The 22,274-nt window shown below is 42.3% G+C and overlaps 1 protein-coding gene across 3 annotated transcripts in view; it reads right to left on the bottom strand.

Annotated features, from left to right (window-relative positions):
* Positions 1-22,274, bottom strand: part of LOC136572645 (lethal(3)malignant brain tumor-like protein 4) — a 62,358-nt gene that overhangs the window by 3,703 nt on the left and 36,381 nt on the right. For all 3 annotated transcript variants that reach the window (XM_066573409.1, XM_066573429.1, XM_066573419.1), the window contains exons 16-20: positions 21,004-21,103; positions 20,748-20,912; positions 19,982-20,080; positions 4,064-4,119; positions 1,333-1,499 (exon numbers count right to left, since the gene is read on the bottom strand). In XM_066573409.1, coding sequence (XP_066429506.1) covers positions 1,333-1,499; positions 4,064-4,119; positions 19,982-20,080; positions 20,748-20,912; positions 21,004-21,103 — 587 coding nt within the window. The remainder of the gene's footprint in view (positions 1-1,332; positions 1,500-4,063; positions 4,120-19,981; positions 20,081-20,747; positions 20,913-21,003; positions 21,104-22,274) is intronic.

The raw sequence follows: 22,274 nt of genomic DNA, 5'->3' as shown, positions 1-22,274 counted from the left end.
CTGCTGCATGTGTTGTGACTAGAGTTGAACGAACTCTGCTGAGCTTGATGTTCGAGTATTAGCGTACTCGATGGTGCTCATTACTCGAACGAGCATCAAGCCGTGTTTAACCCCGCTGTGACGTGCCTGTTTTGGTCCCGCCCACCGCAGCACGCCATTGGCTGGAGCCAGCTGGCCGGCGAGAGAGAGATAGAGAGAGAGAGAGAGAGACACAGAGAGGGCTGACACCCACTGGTGATATTTTCTTTCTTGCGCTGCAAGAGCACGTGAAAACTCTCGCCACGCAAGAAAGACGCCGAAATAAGACCGGGATATCGCCAGTCTTTTCAATGGGGCCAGTGGCAGCAGCGCTAGCCCCATTGAAAAGATATGGAGAATACCGCGGACTTCTGCCACAGCTGTCAAAGCTGTGACAGCTGTGGCAGAAGTCCGCGGTATTCTCCATATCTTTTCAATGGGGCTAGCGCTGCTGCCGCTGGCCCCATTGAAAAGACTGGCGATATCCCGGCGTGATCCCGTTTTTTTTCTCGCACTGCGCTGCGAGAGTTTTCACTTACTCTCGCAGCGCAGAGGAGAAAAAAAACGCCAGTGGGTGTCCGCCCAGAGATAGATAGAGAGAGAGATAGATAGAAAGAGAGGTCCTGGGTAGACTGCATGGAAATGGCTGAAATACACATTGCAGACATCCGAAATGTGACAGGCAATCTGGTGAGGGGGACAGAGAAACTGTTTTCACCGGAGTGACCCTTTAAGGAAGGGCACATTTGTACTCCCTCACACACCTTCATTAACCTAATAATTTAAAAGACAGTAAGGGATATTTACAAATTGAGCAAAAAATTTCAATTTGCAGAAAAAAATGGCGTACAAGCCATACACCACGTGCACGTAGAAACTATTTTGCATCTTGCTCAACAAGGGGGCTTAGCTGACATTTGACAAAGTGTGCCAGGATTTTAGCATTAAAGTTCATGCAGTGTAAATTTTAGGCATGATTAGCAGGTCTGCCCTAGTGTCCGATCAAAGCACATATTATATTCTATTAGAAATATATTTCACTCTTGTTAGCGCAGTTTTATTTTTATGTGACTATCATTTCTAAAACAAACCAATCTTGACGTTTCCACAGGTCACTAGAGCAGTCAGAATAGATTGAAAACCTAAACAGCTCTGCACTGCTCAACCCATTTGCCCAACACACATTCATATGTTGAGCCACTATGGACCAGCGGAACAACTCTTGCAAATGAAAGTGCACAGAGATGCAAAGGGGAAGAACGTCCTACAATCATATCAACGCCCGTTCTAATCAAACCAATATATACAGCTTACTTCTTCAGCATTCCACTTGCTGACAGTCTTGGCAGTATATGAGGATACTTCAGGAAGCAGATGGCATTGCTTTTCCCAGCATAGATGAATGCGGTGACCAGGATCAGAGGACAAGGAAGTCATGAATACCGATTGATGAAGGGCTTGCTCTAGACTCAGCTCACAATCTGGGGAAAATCAAGCCATTCCAATTGAGCATTCAATATTTTTAAGTGAAGAGTTGTTAGAGTCCATCACCAAGCATGTACCATGTACATATCCTATTAATTAGAATAGGTCATGTATACAATACTTGTTGGGTTTTGTATGGTTGCCTTGGCAAATGCCCCACCCAAGGTGCAACAGTGTCTTTCTATGCCCAATGTCAGATCGGGCTTGCAACAAGGTTCCTTTCATACAACAAAACAACAAATGTACAGGTTGCAAAAAGAAGGGGAGAATGATGTGTATATAATACTAGGACTACGCGGCGACTTTAGCGGTGTGACCCAAGACCTGTGACCACTTTGGATAGTAAGCAAAGGTAGACAGGCAATTTCTAGCCTTGGTGTAACTGTACATCACTGGCTGATGAATAGCATCCCACCCTTAAGTTCAGATGCGGTAGATTTATGCAGAGTTTCATCAGCATACCCGCATCTTTTTGTGGTATCCACAGCATCTGAGCCATGCACAGCAAGCCCCAATGTGCCCTTCCTCTCTTAACCATTTTTCCCTCTGTGACATACAGAGGGTGCAGGCTTGCTATGAAGCAGTTCAGGGAGCTGAGCTTGCTGAATACCTGGCAGGTGCTGGCTGTTTCTGACAGCCGACACCTACCGCAAACATCCCTGGCATGTAAACTATTAGCCGTAGAGGGATGGGGGAAGGCCGGGTCTCCACTCCAACCCACCGTCAGACTGAAGGTGCAGGCTGGGTGAGTGGAATGCCTGTAGGCATGCTGGTTGGTCAGAGGCCAAGAAGAGGGGTCGCAATTACTACTGGGACTACTATGGGGGCCACTTATTAGTACTGGGGCCAATATAGGAGACACTATTACTACTGCACTAACAACGGGGAGTACTATTACTACTGCGGTCACTAATACAGGGGACACTTACTATTGGGGTCACTATTACTACTGGGGCAACTATTGGGGTTACTATTATTTCTGGGGTCACTATTACTGCTAGGGGCACTATTGGGGTCACTATTACTATAAAGTCTTACAATTACAATCGGCCCTTTGAAGACAACTATAATGTTGATATGGCCCTCAGTGAAAAGGAGTTTGAAACACCTAATTTAAGTGAAATAATTTTAAAAAAATATTAAAAATGTTAAAAAAACCTTTAATAATTTTTTCCCACAAAATGATCAAAAGAATAAAAAAAGGAAACACCACTGACATTTCTACTTTTAATTTTTTAAAGTCTACAAACATAGTATGGCTAGAATGGTACTGAAGAATAGAATGAAGTTACCATTACATTTTTACAACACCATAAATGCCCTGTAAAATTAACCTTTTTCCCCATTTCATCCCAGTACATTATGGGATGCGGGAATGAAAAAAAGGAAAGCAAAAAATGGCTGGTAGTGAACCCTTTTCAAGAAATCGCTCACATTTTTTTTTCTCATTTTGTTCATTCCCCCTTTACAGGAGGTATTACTTATTTATCTGTTGATACGGCTTGTTTTTTGAGGGATGAATTGTATTTTTTAAGTTATTTAATGTACCATATAATGTATTGAAAGACTTACACTTTTTGTTTTTAAGTGGAATGAAATAGAAAAGAAGACTGTGGCGCCAAATATAACAACACTAAAGGGATAACCTAATGGGCAGGTTGGAGCTGGAGATATTGTGGAGAACTAGACCCCTAATAATCAGTCAAACAAGTCAGCAGGCAGCAGCACTCCAAGAAACCCCTTATCACAGGGAGGTAAACACTCAGGGCTAATGATGTACGCTCACCAAATATGTTGACCAGCCATCCATCAAATAATCCACTTCAGTTACCATACACAGCAGCATCCGAAAGACTGCAGTACAGCAGTCCAAACGTTGCTTCATGGATTGAATAAAGGAAATATCGTATTTTAAGGATATGCCTTGAGGATTTTTTGCACCCCGGATGCTGCTCTATATGGTTACTGAAGTAGACCCCTAATGATGTTGTGACACAACAGAATGTGTTCATTTAGATTTTCTTTTGGATTATCAAGTGGATGATTTTGGTCCTGTTAGATTTGTGGCGTTGTGGTGCAGCATCTATTTTACCGCTGTGTGAGCTGGCCTATCACCGCATATTGCAGCGATTTTTGACTGTGCATGACAGCGTATCTCACGCACGCTGTCATGTGCAGTCTTCTTTGTTTCATTTTTTCTTTAAATTTCCTGCTCTGTCGCTTAGCAATGTTGTGTATAAACGTCGCACATACGCAATTACATAGGGCTCTATCGCGAGTAATACGCGGTAAAATAGAACATGCTGCGTCCTTTTTTACGTGCGTATTAAATGCAATGTATATACTAAAGTGTGAATGGATCAATGAAAATTAATGTACTTTCATTGACTCTATTCACCACCTATTATTCGTGCGTATATTGTGTGAGTAATGCGCAATTAAAATTGCGCTCATGTGAGCCAGGCCTAATACTAAGAGCAAAACAAACATGACATGTCGCAAAACCATGAAGCCATACCCTACGGTTCTGACAGTAGATAGATGAAACACAGATAGCTACCTGTACCATCTGCCTCTTGTTTAATCAGCTGGAGACGAATATATGTATGTGCACCCCTAGAAAAAAAATTCATCAAATTAAAACATAACATAAAGAAATGATCAAACATGAAGGTAAAGTTCACCTTACACGGGACACTTGTCGGGCACAGGAGTGCTCCACTATTTCTCTTTTGCTTTTCACAGTAGCAATAATGGTTCTGTGAATGGAGGCGGAGGGTAGCGGAGAGCGTTCCGACCAACCTACCTCCATTCACAGTTAAACGAATGCCTGCTTACACAAGTCAATAGTTGTTTGGTTTACTTACCTCATATACATGTGAAGCATAGGTTAAACATTGCTGAGGTTAGCTGCATGCAGTTTTAAATAGTAGGCGCCCAAGTAGGGCATGGGGCAAATCTCAGCAAAACTGTACTTATGGCCCATTTCCACAAGCTAAAAATTCGCTAATCAGAGATCGTTTTAGCCATCATCGGCACATCTAAACGCCCATTGTGAGTTTTTTGGGCACTGCTGGCTGATCGTTAAATTCAGTCAAAACGCCTATTTACACTGGACGATTATCGCTAAAAATTCGCTAATCGGCGATCATTTAGCGATAATCGGTGCGTGTAAATGAGCGCAGGGCACCTGCATTTCGGGCACTTTTTTGTGATCGTTAAAATCAAGCTCACTTGATTTTAACCATCATTTTTGTCAGTCGTTCTCCACGGGGAGTGCTGATAGCATTGTTTTCCCCTGGAGAACAAAGGATCTGAGCACAGATAATAGCCCCCGGGGTATTAGCCTGCATTCAGGGAAGGCTTCACTTACATATATAATTGGCATTTAAGTAGCTGAGTAGCTACTTGAATACCAATTATTTTTTATGCAAAATAATCGCTCAAAGCTGTAGCTCAAACTATCGTTTGAGCGATTATCTGCTCGTGTAAATGGGCCTTTACCTAAAAATCGTCTTTACCTGGGCTCTGCAGCACCTGCCCTATAAGCCAATACACTGAGTTTATGGTGCTCATAGGACATGACAGCTTCCCTTTAACTGCTAATTGTGTATCTATGTAAAGCAGAAGGAGCTCCAGCTCAGTTTGAGCACTGAAAATTGTGATCTTGTCAAGTATGACTTAATGGCAACTGTACTAGTTCATCTCCTGAATGGCAAGTCCTGTTTGCCCACATAACGGTTGCCACTGGCAATAGCCTAATCGTGTGGTATACAGTCATGAGAAAAACTAAGTAGTTTTTCAATTTTATGGTTTTACCTGTTAGGACTGGATAAAAAAAAACCAAAACATCTGGTCCTCAGAAAGTCTTAAAATTAGGTAAATACAGCCCAGATGAACAACTATACAAGACATTGAATATATTGAATGACAGCTGAGAGCTTCCTCTGATTGGTCCCTGCGCTCAGCCAATCAGAGGCAGCACTCACTCACCCATTCATGAATTCATGAATGGGTGAGTGAGAGCTGCCTCTGATTGGTGAGGGCTTTTAAATCCCCGCCTGCTGAATACTACACAGCCAGACGCGGCTGAACTCCGGCTGCCGGAACAAGGTGAGTATAATTTTGAAATTTTTTTTTTACACATTTCAGAATGGTTTTCAGGGAAGGGCTTATATTTTTAAGCCCTTCCCGAAAATTCATCCAGCGCTCGCCGGCAGCCCATTGCTTTCAATGGAGCCGGCTGTATTGCCGGCTCCATTGAATTTAATGGGCGAGGAGCGGACAGCGCTCCTTTGATCGGGCCCGTTTCGCTGAAAGCGCTGCTAGGTGCAGATTTTTCAGCAAATCGTCGGCCCCGGTCACGCAATTTGCAGATGCGCATCCGTTATGCGATACGCAAATCGCGCGAAAAAACACCCGTCTGACCGAGGCCTTAGGCTGCATGTCCACTGGCGCTGATCCGCCGGCAATAAATTGCTGGTGGATCAAGCTGTATGAAGCTTTCCATAGCATTGCTATGGAAAGCACAGCGTCGGCATACACGAGCAGAGAATCATAGCGATTCTCCCCTCACGGGATCTAAATCGCGACATGCTAGGCTCACTGCTGAGACCTGTCAGTGCTCCACCCTCATCACCTGTGGCGGAATATTGCTGGCTATATTCTGTCACGGCTGTGGACAGGGGACCTTATTTAGCATGTGCTCCATAACTGACAATGCCATCCAGTGTATATCTGTGCCATGTATGCAGTCCTTGAATAGCTGTTGTGGGTGCATACTGTTGTATGAGATGCAAATGTGTTGCACATTTAGAAGCCCAGATCCTGGATCTAAATGCGTTGCTAGTAACACTCAGATTCACTGGCAACTTGGAAAAGGGTTTGCTGCTCATGAGCAGGTACTTGTTGGGGTAGATGTGGTAATGGATGGTAGTTTGGTAGAGCCGGATGAGCAGGCAGTTAGCTGGGTGACGGGAGGAGGGGTAGAGAGAAGAGATCCAGGGTTGTTGGACCTTAACTGGCACACCTCAACAAGTTTGCAAAGTTTGCACATAATTACAGGATGAATAGCGTTGCAAACTCGACATGCCCTCTGACCTCCAGGGGGGTGACTGCTCCAGTAAGAAGGGGAAGGGGAGTACAGGGCAGGCTAGACAGGTTCTCGCAGTGGGGACTCAATTATTAGTGGGGTAGATAAGGCAATATGTCACAAAGACCAAAATCATTTTACGGTGTATTGTCTTTCTGGTACTCAAGATTGACATATTGCAGATCGAGTTAACAGATTACTGGCAGGTGTGGCGATTATCCAGTGATCATAGTACACGTTGGCACCAATGACAAAGTTAGAGGTAGGTGGAAGGTCCTTAAAACGATTTTAGGGAACTAGGGTTGTACGCTTAAGGCAAAGACCTCCCAAGTAGTATTTTCTGAAACACTACCTGTACCACGAGCCACACCAGAAAGGCAGCAGTAGATTAGGGAGGTAAACAAGTGGCTGCGAGTTGGTGTGATGGAGGGATTTCAGTTCCTGGAGAACTGGGCCAACTTTGCTGTTGGCTACAGGTTCCAAAGTAGGGATGGGCTGCATCTCAATAGAGAGGGTGCAACTGTACTAGGAGAGAAAATGGCTAAAAGGTTGTAAGAGAGTTTACACTATCTTTCCCTGTGTCTCTCTAGTTGCCCTCTCTCCCAGTCCCTAGTTTAGACAGTGACCTGAGACTAAATAACAGAAATGGGAGTAGAGCGGTGGGAATGGCAGTACAGTTAGAACTGGCAGAACAGTTAGTAGAGACACATTTAAAATAAAATAATAAAACTTTCTCAACTGTATGGTGACTAATGCTAGAAGCCTGGCCAACAAGATTAACGCAAAACACGTAATTATGTTTGAAGAAAACTATGACATAGTGAGAATAATGGAGACCTGGTTGGATAAAAGCTGTAACTGGGCAGTGAACTTACAGGGTTTCAGTCTGTTTAAAAGGGATCATAAAAAACGGAAAGGGGGAGGGAGTTATGTAAAAGCCTGTTTAAAAGCCCACAATACGTGAAGATATATGTGAGGGAGATGAACATGTGGAGCCTCCATAGGTGGAAATACATGGAGGGAAACATAATAAAATCCTCATAGGGGTTTTCTATAAGCCACCAAATCTATTAAAAAGTTATTTCGTCAGTGAATTCACTCAGGAAAATGAAATGTCAGATGAGATGCAGAATTATAAAGTAAACTCTCCAGTCTAAACCAGGAGGAAGCGCAGAGCCACCTTAAAGGATTAAAATAGAAAAATGGATGGGTCCCAGTGGTTACACCCCTGGGTTCTAAGGGGACTAAATAATGTAAAAGACCATTGTTTCTTATATATAAGTATTCTATAGTGACAGGGACTGTATTGGCAAATAGCAAATGTGGTGCCCATATTGACAAAAGTAAAAAAGCGAACTATAGGCCGCTAAGTATTACTTCAATTGTGGATAAAATGTTTGAAGGGTTTCTAAAAGAAAAATAGGTGTTTAACACCGTATCAGGATGGGTTTATGAGGGGTTGTCTTGACAAACAAATGTGATTAGCTTCTATGGACAGGTAGGTTCTAAAATGGATGGGGGAGAGTCATTGGATCTTGTGTATATCTGGATTTTTACAAAGCGTTTGATATTGTGCTGCATAAAAAGTTGGTATATAGAATGAGAATGCTTGGTCTGGGTGAGAATATGTGTAAGTAACTGGCTCAATGATAGAAAGCAGAGGGTGGTTATTAATGGTGCATACTCTGGGTGGCGTGGCCTGGATGGCTAAGATGGCGGATGCTACTCCGTTAAGCTCTGCTACTAGAAACCCTTAAGTGATGAATTAGTGACCACCGAGGCCACCTGAGGCAGACTATCGGTGAGGTGAGTGTGGATGACCAGAAGAAAACAGGCGAGGATGGGACCCAATCCCCAGCATAGCCAGAACAAATGAAGGAAGAGGAGGAAAGAGACCCTATAATAAATATTGCATGCTCCAGCCAGGCAGCTTCCAAATATTTCAGAAGGGACATGATAATGGTTTAAAGGGTTCCCTGAAAAGGGTCTCTCAGCTCTACACAGCTCACTTAGCTCTGCTATATTGGACATAGGGGAGAGAGTAGATCACTTGAAGCCCAAAACCTGTAAAATAACAAGCTCTCACAATGAGTTAATTGATACGCATTACAAACTGGAAGGAGCTTGAGGAGGTCAAAAACAAAATGGCAGATTTAGAGGACCGCAACAGACTAAATAATGTGAAAATAAGGGGCACTGCGGAATCAGAAGGAACTTTAGACCTATGCAATTATGTGCAACACCTCATAAAATATCTAATACCAGATTCCAACCCTGAAGAACACATACTTGGCAAAGTACACAGATTACCAAAACCAAAGTCACTCAGAAAATGCACTCAGGGATGTGATCATACATGTACATTTCTTCCATAGTAAAGACACCACGATGAATGCCGCTAGAAAATTATGCCCCCTCCCTTTGAACAGATTAAACTTTTCTCAGGCTTTTCTCAAGCAGTGATGTTAGCAAGGAAAAAAACTCTCCCCGGTAACATCCATTCTCAGAGAGAATAGAATCCTTTATAGGTTTTCCGACCATGCTTTACATAAACAAAGAGGGAATATTACACATTCTTACAAACCTTGAAGAAGGCAAGGCTACTCTCTACTGAAAAAATCCCGATATCCATAGACAATGCCCCAACTTATCTGACTAAAGAATGGGCACAGAGACCTGCTCCCAAAACACACAGAAAGGCACCAGCACACCACTAACAGTTTAGGCCTCCCTCACACAGGGCGTTTGCAGAAACGCAGAGTTTTTCAACATTGCGTTACTGCAGATTCCGCCCCGTTTCAGCAGCGCTGGCATACTTTATGAATGCAGGGGAAGCCCGGATCAGCGGCAGAGACCAGCGGCCGCGACCCAGACTGAAGCGGCTAGGTGAGTATTACTTTCTTTTTTTCTACCTAGCCTAGCTGGGACTGATTTTTGGGGTAGGGCTTCTATTGCAAGCCCTCACCCCGAAAATCGGCGAGCGGTTAACGCTGCTAAAAACGAGGCACCAAGTGTTGCCGTGTTTTCAGCAGTGCTAAAACCGCTGCCCATTCATTTCAATGGGCGACGCAGGGCTAAAAACGCCCTAGAATAGAACATGCATCGCTGTCAAAGCGCAGCATTGGGAGGTGCTGCGTTTTCAGACCTGTGTGAGTAGCCCCATTGAAATGAATAGGAGTGTTGTACAGCGTTTAGCGCTGGGCTGAAAAGGCAGCGCTAAACGCTGTATAAAACACCCTGTGTGAGGGAGGCCTTAAACATATTTCATGCATAATTCAGTATCGGTGGACCTCCAGATGGAAGAGGTGCTCCCATCCTAATGATAGCTGAACTGGTTTCCCCTCAAGTTGCGACCTTCATAAAAAGGGTCTATATGTACCCATCAGACTTTGAAGGTCCTTTTTTGTTTCATCGTATTCAGTTAAAATTATCAAGGTTAAATATTAAAGGGATCTTTATCCCAAGTTAGTTTGCAGCACTTTCTCCATAATTCCAAGAGAAGATCCAGATCTAAAATATTCACATACAACAAATAATGCACAAACAGGAGACGCATTACCATCCAGCAGAACTAGCAGAAGATGTTACATCTCTATTATTAATCCAAAGTCCAATATGAAGTTAAAATCTAATCTCTATCAACGCAAGGGGACTAAATTCACATTTTTAAAGAACAGTGCTTTGGAAGGAGGCCCGCATGGTGCAGGCAGATATTCTGTGTGTGCAAGAAACGCTCTTCGCAAGGAATGGTTGCTCCACCTTGTCCCACCCCAAATTTGTTACAGTGTATTCGGCTAATGCGACAAAGAAGAAGGCAGGTGTTCTGATCACAATAAGGGACACTATAGACTTTCGGCTACTGGAGGTGGAGGTGGATGAGGGGGGGTAGATTTTTTATTCTGATTAGCAGCATAAATGGTTTTCTCATGACCTTGGTCAACATATATGTACCAAACGGATTACAATTATGCTTCCTAGCTAAGGTCACATCTAATAATGTGTGGAGATTTCAATGTAAAAGCAGATGGGGAGTTTGACTCCAGCAATACCAGTATAAGCGGTACTCCCTTCTTAACCCCATGTTTGCTTAAAGAGAAGTAGTTTGACTCCTTTAGATGTATCAATGCGGGCTCCAGGGAGTATTCCTTTTATTCAACACTCCACAAATCTTTCTCAAGAATCTACATGTTTCTGGTAGATTTCCATATGTTTATAAGAAAACGAGACTGGATGACTGACGTAGCTTCTTGGTCAGATCATTCTCCGATACTTTTGACTGTACAGGTGGTACCCCAATCTCCCACCTTTAGGAATTGGAGGAACAAGTCCTTTCTGATTAAACCACCAAATTTCTCAAAGAGATTGTGAGAAGCAATAGAGAAATATTTCCTCCTTAATGACTCCCCAGAAAGGTTTTTAATATGAACTAGCTTATATACCAGGCTTCGCCCGAGTTAATTTGGTACTGGTGTTTATCTGGTGTTCATACGGAAAATCTTATGAAGTCGTGGTTACTTTAGAGATACCGAGGAAAAACATATGTTCACCATTTTGCATAGTTCTCTGCGTTACCCAGGAAACACCACGTGGAGGTAACCATGCGACGTTTCCTTTATAGAAAATGACATCAGGAAGTGAGAGAATTAGATTACGTACGTAAAATCTGGACGCTAATTCTTTTGCACTTACAGTTAAATAATCGAGTTGGAACCCATTAATATTTCCTATTTATGACATAATCAATGCTCGTGCCAAATTTCAAGTTTCTATTACATCAGGAAGTGAGAGAATTAGATTACGTACGTAAAATTTGGACGCTAATTCTTTTGCACTTAGAATTGAGTAATCGAGTGGAGACCCATTAACTTTTCCTATTTATGGCATAATCAATGCCCGTGCCAAATTTCAAGTTCTGGTAAGAACTTCCTGGATCGACTGGCCACTATGGATGAGACCTGGATTTATTTGTATGACCCTGAAACCAAGGAGCAGTCAAAAGAGTGGAGGCACAGTGGTTCTCCTCACCCAAAGAAGTTCAGGGTGCAAAAATCAGCCACTAAGGTGATGGTGTCTGTGTTCTGGGGTAAGGAGGGTGTGCCTCTAGTGGACTAACTTCAAAATGGTTCCACCATCAATGCAAGGTTTTACATTGAACATTTGGACCAATTGAAGGCAGCTCTGAAGGCCAAAAGGCACGGCAAGCTGTCCAAAGGAATCTTGTTTCTGCAAGACAACGCCTTCGCTCACACTGCACAAGCGACCATGGCAAAACTGGTGGAGCTAGGCTTCCAGCTGGTTGACCACCCACCTTATTCACCAGATCTAGCTCCCTCCGACTATCATTTGTTTCCAAACCTGAAGAAACACCTCAAGGGTACCAAATTTCACACCATTTCTGATGCCATGGCTGCTACGGATAACTGGTTTGAGGCACAAGCAAAATCCTTCTTTTTGCAAGGCTTATAGAACTTGGAATACTGATGTAAGAAGTGTGCTGACATCAGTGGAGAGTATGTGGAATAAATGTAAAAAGTTTCATCTTCTTATCTAGTTTCTTTCTGGGTAAAGCCAAAGACTTATAAGCATCCCCTCGTACAAGGAGAGAACAACAGAAAGAACACCATTGTAGGCATTTACTATAGGCCACCTGGACAAGCGGAGGATATTGATGAACTCTTCTACATCAGATGGCCCAGCTCTCAGAAAAACATGACATAGTGATCATGGGAGATTTTAACTATCCAGACATTTGTTGGGAATCTCTCTCAGGTAAAAGTAATGGATCCAACAAATTCTTATCCTCTCTTGCTGACAACTTTATCTTCCAAAAAGGTACAAGAGAAAACAAAGGGATCTGCTATCCTGGACCTAATTCTTACCAACAGAGAGGAAATGGTTGAAGAAGTAAGAGTAGCTGGGTCCTTAGGAGGCAGTGATCATGCGATCATTGAATTTTGGATAAAAGAAGGTTGGGAAATATTGTGAAATTAGATTCTCAAAACACAATTGTTAACAATCCCTAAAAGAAGGAAGAATGGGAAGCATTTAAAGAGACCAGGATGGATGAACACAGAACTTGCACATATGTTAAAAAGGAAGAAAAATATGTTTATCAAATGCTAAGAGGGGGGAATATCTAAAGAAGAATATAATGCAGTCTGCAGAAACTGTAAAGCAAGTGTCAGAAAAGCTAAAGCTAATAATGAATTGAGGCTTACAACAGATGCCAAAAGCAATAAAAAAGGATTTTGGAGGAATGTCAAAAGCAAGAGAAAAGTCAAAGATGCTATTGGATGCATACAAGATGAAAATGGTGAATTGGTTAAGAATGATGTTGAGAAGGCCAAACTTTTAAATTACTGTTTTGTGTCTGTTTTCTCTCAGAAAGTAGATGGAACATCAACTGATCTTCCCTGTGCTATTGGGGGAATAAAAGAATGTAGGTTATCTATAAGCAGAGAGATGGTGAGGGAACACATAGCTAACTTAAAGGAATTCCAGTCTCAAGGTCCAGATAAATTACATCCTAGGATACTAAAGATAGCAGCAGAGGTAATTGCTGAAGCACTCGCCATAATCTTTGAAAATTCCTGGAGAACAGTAGAAGTCCCAGAAGATTGTAAAAGGGCAAATGTTCTCCCCATCTTCAAAAAGGGAAGAAGGTGGATCCAGGAAACTACAGGCCTGTGAGCCTGACTTCTATACTGGGAAAGATCTTTGAACAAATTATTAAACAGCATGTATGCAAGTACTTGGATAAAAATGAAGTAATTAACCAGAGCCAGCATAGGGTTGCAATAAACAAGTCATTCCAGACTAATCTAATTTCCTTCTATGACAGAATCACCAACTGGGTTAATGAGGGAAATGCGGTGGATATAGTATATCTAGACTTTAGTAAAGCATTTGACAAAGTATCCCATACTATACTTATTGAAAAAATGACCAAATATGGGATTGACAGGGCAACTGTTAAGTGGATTCACAAATGGCTGAGTGATCGTACTCAAAGAGTGGTCATAAATGGCTGCACATCCAAGTAGAAGAATGTATCAAGTGGGGTACCACAAGGCCCAGTGGTGTTCAACATTTTAATAAATGATCTGGAAGAGGGAATTTATGGGAAACTGTTCAAATATGCAGACAACACTGAGCTAGGTGGGATAGCTAACACCAGGGAAGAGAGGAAGAGTATTCAAAAAGATCTAGAAAATCTTGAACAGTGGGCAGCGACTAACACAATGGTATTTAACCATAAGGAAAAAATGCAAAGTCCTACATCTGGGCAAAAAAATTTTTAAAAGCACATACAGAATGGGAGGAATTGGGCTAAGCAGTGAAAAAGACTTGGGTATATTAATAGATCATAGACTGAACATAAGTCAATAATGTGATGTAGCAGCCAAAAAGGCAAACAATTCTGGGATGTATTAAAAGAAGCATAGAGTCTAGATCACGTGAGGTAATTATCCCCCTCTACTCTTCCTTAGCCAGACCTCATCTGGAATACTGTGTCCAGTACTGGGCACCCCACTTTGAAAAAGACATAGACAAACTGAAGCAAGTTCAGAAAAGAGTTACCAAGTTGGTGTTAGTTTAGTTAGTTATTTCGCTTGGACGACGAAGATGCGTAGTGCCGATCTAGAGTGGCTGTGACCGAGAGCATTGTTCCATTCGGTGTTGATCTCGGAGGAGGTACCGTTGCCCATCTGTTACACCCACGAGTGCAGCGGACGACCAGGGGGCCTCCGCCATCTGGTAGGGGGTCGTCTCTCGATTTTCTTAGCAATTGCTGCGGTTAGAGCACCGTGGGCTGGAATAACTTCTGACAATCATACAACATGACTAAAAAGTGCGAGTCGTCTCCTTGTTATTGTTTTTGTGATTGACTCAAACCCCGTGCAAGCCTGTATCTTGCTGTTTCTGATTAAGTCAAACCAATGGACACGGAGAATCTGGCGTTGGCATCGCATGTGAAAGGACTCCAGATGCTCAGTGATTTGTGACAGCAAGGTCCAAGTCTCCGAGTCATACAATAATATTGGCATAACGCAGGTCTGGTAGAATCGAATCTTGGTCCTGAGTGTTATGTTCTGCCTCCGCCAGAGTTTATTCAGGGACCTCATCGCCGAGGCTGCCAGTGCTATTCTCCGCAGGATGTCCGGAAGTGCCCTCCCATCTGTGTGCTGAACGCTTCCGAGGTACACAAACTCAGTGACAGCATTGACTGTCTCGAACTGGACTATGCCAATAATGTTGCACTCTTGGATGTCACATCTTATAATCTGAGACACTCATTGGAACAGTTCGATTTTGAGGCGTCCTGTCCTGGGCTTTACATCTCCTGGCAAAAAAACAAGCTGCGAAATCTAGGAGCTGGCGCAATCCCTCCGGACCTAGATGTAAACGTGCAGAAGATGGTGAGCGGTCTGCAAATCATTTCCTATGAGGAACGGTTAAAGGAACTGGGAATGCCTAACTTGAAAAAAAGAAGGCTGAGGGGAGACTTAATACCTGTCTACAAATATCTGAAGGGCTGTCACATTGCAGAGGGATCAGCCTTATTCTCAATTGCACAAGGAAAGACTAGAAGCAATGGGATGAAACTGAAAGGGAGGAGACACAAATTAGATATTAGAAAAAACTTTCTGACAATGAGGGTGGTCAATGAGTGGAACAGGTTACCACGGGAGATGGTGAGTTCTCTTTAAATGAAAGTGTTCAAAGGCTAGACAAATATCTGTCTGGGATGACTTAGTGAATCCTGCAATGAGCAGGGGGTTGGACCAGATGACCCTGGAGGTCCCTTCCAACTACACCATTCTATCATCTCAGCTTAAAATTTATATATGAAGTTTTTTTGTGGAGACTGAGAGGGAATAGTTAATCCACGCAAAAAGGTCCATATTTTGAACTGGGAAGGGAGATGGGGAACAATTTCTCCCCCTTGCAATGGAAAACAGCCCACATGCGGGCTCAAAAAGCCTCCATATGAACGAACCTCAGAGAAGTTCATTGCAATGTGATAACCCGTTGGTATCAATCTCCAGTTAGGTTAGCAGACTTTTCCCTAACACTTCAGACCACTGCTGGAGAGATTGTGGCAAGAGAGGTACTCTCCTACACATGTTGTGGAGCTGTCCAAGAATACAATCTTTATGGCAGACTTGGTTTCCCTGGATTGATAGGATCACAAAGACTACAGTCTCTCCCTCCCCAGAGCGAGCAGTCCTGCTTCTCGGAATAGAAGACATCCCAGTCAAGGTTAGGAAACTAGTTGCACATATTCTCATGACAGTAAAACTACTCATAGCTAGGTGGTGGAAGAAACAACATCCTCCCACAATAGTGGACCAATCACAGATAATATCTAACCATTACTTATATGAAAAGATCCACCCTTATAGAAATTATACAATGAATAGCTTTCTAGAGATGTGGATGTTGTGGATAAAATATAATCAGCTAGAGATCCAAACTGAGTAGGGGGAAAGGAAGTCAACTCTGATGGCTTTTGTAGGTGATCGAAATGAAACTCACTACAAGCATATCCAATAATAGTTATGGTATTTTCTGAGAAAATTATTGATATTAAAACTGAAGATGGGATCATACTCTCCCCCCACAACCCCCTATCTTATTTTATATACCCCTCGATGCACCCTTTCCCAATTGAAATATCACATTTATGTCTAGTTCTTGTTTTTAGACTAATGCTTAAATAATAGAAAATAACTGTGAATTGTTCATGGAGAATAATAGCTAACTGAAATGCTTGTAATAAGAATATTGTTCATTTAAGGACAAGTTTTGTGAAATTAACCTCTGTTCTGATAATAAAAAAAATTATTGAAAATAATTAATGGTAAATACTCTAATTGGGTCACTATTACTAATGGCGTCAGTATTGGGCTCTATTCTTTTTAACATATTTATCAGTGACATTGTGGAGGGATTGTACAGTAAAATATCAGTATTTGCAGATGATGAGAACTATGGAAATAAATTAACACAAGAGAGGACACTTTACGGTTCCGAATGGATCTGAAATCTCTTTCTCGTCTCGCTCATTGGTGGGGGTCACAGCTTTGACTGTAGGGTATAGCTACTGTCACTAGGAGGTGGACACTAAGCAGGAAAAGTGTTGGCTCCTCCCACTAGCTATAGTTTCCCTGCAATATCCAAGCTAACCAGTTTGTATGCAAGTACTAGGAGCAGTAAGGATATAAAAAAAACAAAAAAAACATACTTAATATAATGACAGGACAGAACTATATCTCAGGATAGCACCATATGTAACAACAAAGGGTACACTAGCAAGGAGGGGTACATGTAAAAGAACTAAAAACACGACTGGATGGGAGCTGTGTCCCCAATGAATGAGACGGGAAAGAGTTTCTACCATAGAATATTGTCATACCAAGAATATTTTCTCATCTGTATCATTGCGGATACAGCTTTAACCGTGGGACGTTTTAGAGCAGCTCCTCGAGGGTGGTAGGGTATACCAGGGATGCCTGCGGACAGCCTACAGCGATCTGCAAAACTCTCTGAATGAGGGAGGTGTCCAAGGATGCAAATGCATGCACCCTGTAGAACTTTGAAAAGGTGTGCAATAAACACCAAGTAGCAGACTTACTCACCTGCGTAGCTAAGGCCCTGTCACATACTGCCCATGAAGCACCCACTGTCCAAGTAGAATGCGCCGTAACACAAAATGGAGGTGCCTTTGGAAGCCAGAAAGGCTACGTCTTAGGCCATCGAGGATTATGAACAGGGAATCAGAGAATCTGAAAGAGGCCATTTGAGAAAGATAGGTTCCCAGAGCTTGCACTAGATCAAGTTTGTGAAGGGCCTGGTCTCTCAGATGAACTGTGTTGGGACAGAAGGAAGGAAGGACAATGTCCGCATTTAGATGGCCAACAACACCTTAGGTAAAACGGACAAGACCTGATGAACTACAACCTTGCCCTAATAAAAAATGATGAACAGAGGATTGGTCGACAAGGATGCAAGCTTAGAAACCCTGAGGATGGTGGTGACCGCTATCAGGAGGACCACCTTGTAAGTCAAAAGATGCACTGGCACTTCACTAAGGCTGGTTTCACATGGGCAACAAAATCGCGCAATTTTTTAACAATGCAACAGTCTTACAAATTGCATGTGAAGCTCATGCTTTCCACTGGGTTCTTTCACATTAGCGATGTTTTGTAGGCTGCTACATTGCAAAAATACAAAATCGTGATATGCTCTATACAGCCACGATTTGCAATGTTTTGTAAGCCATGGTTCCTTATGGAGCCTTCCCATGTATTGCATCGCATCGCACGAAAACGCGGTCTTCGTGTGGTGCGATGCAACTTTTACAGTAAGAAATACTACTGTTTGAGCCCTAAAATAAGCCCTAGCTCAATGAAAAACAAACGGAAAAAAAAACAATACATTAGCTAAGAGGAGTTATCCGCTCCGCCGTACATCTCCTCTGCAGCTCCAGCATCTGTTTGTAGTCTTCGGGAAGAGCTTCCTGGTCAGGGGTTTCAAAAACCCCGCCTCCAGGAAGTGCTACCTCTGACTGGTTCTCGAGCGCCGCGGCTCAGCCAATCACTGCAGTGCTCGATGAACAAAGAGTAGAGGGGGATAATTACCTCATGTGATCTAGACTCTACTTCTCTTAATATATGCTAGAATTGTGTTTGTCTTTTTTGTTGCTGCATCACATTGTTGACTCATGTTCAGTCTGTGATCTATTATTATACCCAAGTCTTTTTCACATGTGCTGCTGCTTAGCCCAATTCCTCCCATTCTGTATGTGCTTTTGTCATTTTTGTAGGACTTTGCAATTCTCCTTGGTAAATACCATTCTGTTAGTTGATGCCCACTATTCGATACTGATCTGATACATACGGGGTATATGTGATGCAAACTAATAAGCTAGCCACCATATTGGAGATTTTAGAAGCCTGCTCCTTGTCCAAATCGGAATTGGAGGTAGATTAAACAGTTTGCCATCTGAGCAACTATTGTGTCTGGAGTAAATTTCCGAGCATACGCTGAGCGGCACTGAATGGAAAGACGATGCGGGGCACCCAGATGATTGCCTCAAACAAGAAAGTCTAAACCTCTTTCATGAAAGGAGTCCTGCAAGATGCAGTCATCTCCATCAGATACGTTCCAACCAGGTGGACTGGACATATGGTCCAACTTGTTGAGAATTGCTGTGGATTCTCTAGTCAGGTTTGAAACCACTAATGACAAAGAGCGTGCCCATTCCAGCTTGGTGATCTGAGATGGCTCAACGGGAGGGGTGCCAATAATGGGGTCTAGGCCACCTGCCAAGTCAGGATACAGCTAGTGCAAAACTGCTCTAAATAGCTACATGCAAACTGTTTTACAGCGAGAGTTCCAGCTGTGTTTTTCCCCAATGCTTGCCTGTCTTTAACAAGGAAAGGAATGCTTCGGTAAGAAGAAAAGGTGGTGGTGGGGGGGGGCACTATGGCTGGTGGGCCACGTTCAAGTTAAGGCTGGGACGTGCTTCCTCTTCTTCTGATTCTGAGGTTCAAGCAGACAACAGAACGGTTAGCTCTGTTCTGCACGGCCTCCTTGGTGGGGTAACTGGGAGAGTCATGCCTCTTTTCTCCCAAAATCCAAAGGTACCTGAAGGTTGGTGATGAGAAGGTCAGCCTCCTACTAAGCTAAAACTATTTAGCTTGGTGCCTGCAGGAGAAATATAGTTAGTGAGAGAAACTTACACTTTTTCTGCATAGTGTTCACCTCTTAGTGACAGTAGTTATACCCTACAGTCAAAGTTGTATCCCCCAATGATATAGATGAGAAACTTCTGCTTTCATAGGGGTTGTCATACTTGCTGAACAGTTTATCAAGGACATCTGATTAGCAGCACCTGGCTGCTTACCTTCTAACACTTATGGAAGCAGTAGGATGTACTTAATTTTTCACACACAGCTTCTGCATTTTGGCTTAGTTTTTGTTAAATAATGACAGTGTCATTTGTCTTGTATAGTTGTTCAGCTGAGGTTGAATTTACCTAATTTTAAGACCTTCTAAGGACCAGATGTTTTTCTATCATGTCCTGATACATAAAACCATTGAATTTAAAGAGGGCATACTTACTCTTTCTCATGACTGTACATGGAGCCGACTCCAGCTGTTCACAGTTCATTTTTTTATTTCAAGCTGTACTTCATATATGTATGTATAATTATGCAGTTACCTCAATGCCAGCCAGGAATTTAAAAACAATTGCAGCACGTCCTTAATATTTCTGGCAAATTTGGTATAAACATATTTTTCTCACTGACTTGACTGGGATTTCTAGGTCGTTCTTTGGCTCTATCATTCTACCATCTCACAAGAAAAAAATCTCACTTCTTAATTCGCTTTGTGTCCACTTCATCTTCTAGCCATTCTGCCATCTCCCACATGTTGCCTCGTCCCCAATGCTCATCCGTAGGACTTGGAGATTTTCTAAAGGAGTTGACAATTAAATACAGAAAAGCTGCTAATATAAAGTCTATTAAAGGGAAGGTCCAGATGCAGCAAAGTTTAAGTTGACAGTTTAAGCATGGCAGAGGAGCGTGCACGGCCATTTGAGTCTCCTTACCTAGTTTATAGTTGCTCTCCCTAAGGAGAAAAGATAGCGTTTCTGACCCCCGTCCCAGGCCACTCACTAGCAAAGCCAGACTCCTACTGTACACTGATGAAGGGCAAAAACCCTGAAACAGCTGTATGTACATGGAGTCTGGATTTGCTTGTAATTCCCGGTCATTGTAACAAGGCTTGTATAAAAAGTCTGACTTTGGCTGGAAGGAATGCTGCCTTTCAATAGGTGGCACTGTGGAGGATTTATTCCATCTCCCTTATTTGCATAAATACTTTGCATTTGTATAGGTATAACTGATGGCAGGGTACAGCAGCAGGCATGTGGATAAGATTTCTGTTGCAGATTTTCACTGCAGACTTCATACCTTTCAATGCAGCAGTTAAGTATTGGCGGCAGAAAAATCTGACGCATGTGCACCTATCCTTAGGCAATGCAGAAAAATACTTGGCACCATCTCTCTCTGTTCAGCATTCCTTCAAAACAATTAATCAAACTAAAGTTAAACACATGAGAAATTCTCTTTAAAATGACCTGGACTGTGGAGAATCAGGTGAGGGGTCAGGAAAAGGGTTGGGTGTCTCTAATCTCCGAGCCTTTAATGTGTGGTGGGATGGTAGTGGACGTTCCCCACTAAGACGGTCTGGCAAGAAACTCTCTCTGTTGAGGTTTACTTCTGAGTAGGGACATCCAACAGCACTATAACAGAACACAGTAAAAAATATATATACTAAAATACGGAAGTGCATCCAGTACATTATCCTCTCAGGCTAGGCAAATGTGTACATACGTGTAATGGTAGCCATATTTTGGACCACGAACATGTCCAATTCCTTTACATCCGGCAATGGGACAGCATTGCCCAGGAACAGGAGATATGTCTGCAACACCTGGAAGAAGTGGTTTCCATAAAATTGAAACTAACTTTTAAAGACTTTTTCTTATCCTAACAGCTTAGTGACCAAACTTTTTAGTTTTTTTCCATCTTTGTTTTTTCCTCCCCCCTTTAAAAAAATTGTAACTCCTTTATTTATCCATCGACGTCGCTGTATGAGGTCTTGCTTGTTTGCGGGACGAGTTGTATTTGTCAATGGTACTACTTAATGTACCATATAATGTACTGGAAAACTTAAAAAAATATATAAGTGGCGAAAAATGGGAAATAATTAAATTCCGCCATCTTTCAGTGCAATACCAAACTTATATAGTTTCTTTTTGCTGTACTACTTGTATTTTTTTTTCAAAGATATTTAATTTTTTTCTATTATTTTCTGGCGCCAACTTTTAAATTTTTCTGTCGACATAGCTGTGCGAGAGCTAATTTTTTGCAGGGCGTCCAGTAGTTCGCGTTGGTATCATTTTGGAATACATATGACTTTTTGATCCTTTTTATTGCATTTTTTTTATTGGAGACAGGGTGGCCAAAAAAGTCTATTTCTGGCATTCTTTTTTATTTTTCGGCGACGTTCACCATGCGGGGTAAATGTGTTACTTTGACAGATCGGACTTCTACTTACGTAGCGCTAACAAATATGTATTTTTGCTTTATTATTTAGATTTTTCTATATTATAAATATGGCAAAAAATCCCTAGAGGGGACAACAACTTGCAATGCTTTGATTGCTCCTGCAGTACGATTAATGCCATAGCAATACAGCATACTGAGATCAGACAGGCAGTCTATCAAGCCATCCCCATGGCTCCCTGCAATCTCATCGCGGGACCGAACATCGGTTGGGGGATTTAAATACCACGGTCATGAGGCCTTGCTACTCAAGGGACCGACCAAACCTCTGTGGGCGATTGAGTACCCTTTTCACTGGGAAATGCATTCAATACAATATCTAAGGATCCAGGTCACAAAAAACCCTCCAAACTATACAAAATCAATATTGAACCTTATATTAACAAATTAGAAATGACCCTAAATTTATGGAAGAACTTTAAAATATTCTTTTTGGGGAGAGCCAATGTCTTAAAGATGACAGAATTCCCCCGACTGTTATACATATTACACTCTCTACCCATATTCTTGAAGTTAAAAGAAATAAAAAGGATTAA

The sequence above is a fragment of the Eleutherodactylus coqui genome, chromosome 1 (genome assembly GCF_035609145.1).
Source record: "Eleutherodactylus coqui strain aEleCoq1 chromosome 1, aEleCoq1.hap1, whole genome shotgun sequence".
In the NCBI taxonomy this organism is placed as follows: domain Eukaryota; kingdom Metazoa; phylum Chordata; class Amphibia; order Anura; family Eleutherodactylidae; genus Eleutherodactylus; species Eleutherodactylus coqui.
The sequence above is the reverse complement of the archived record's forward strand: the minus strand, read 5'-3'. Positions and strand labels throughout refer to the sequence as shown.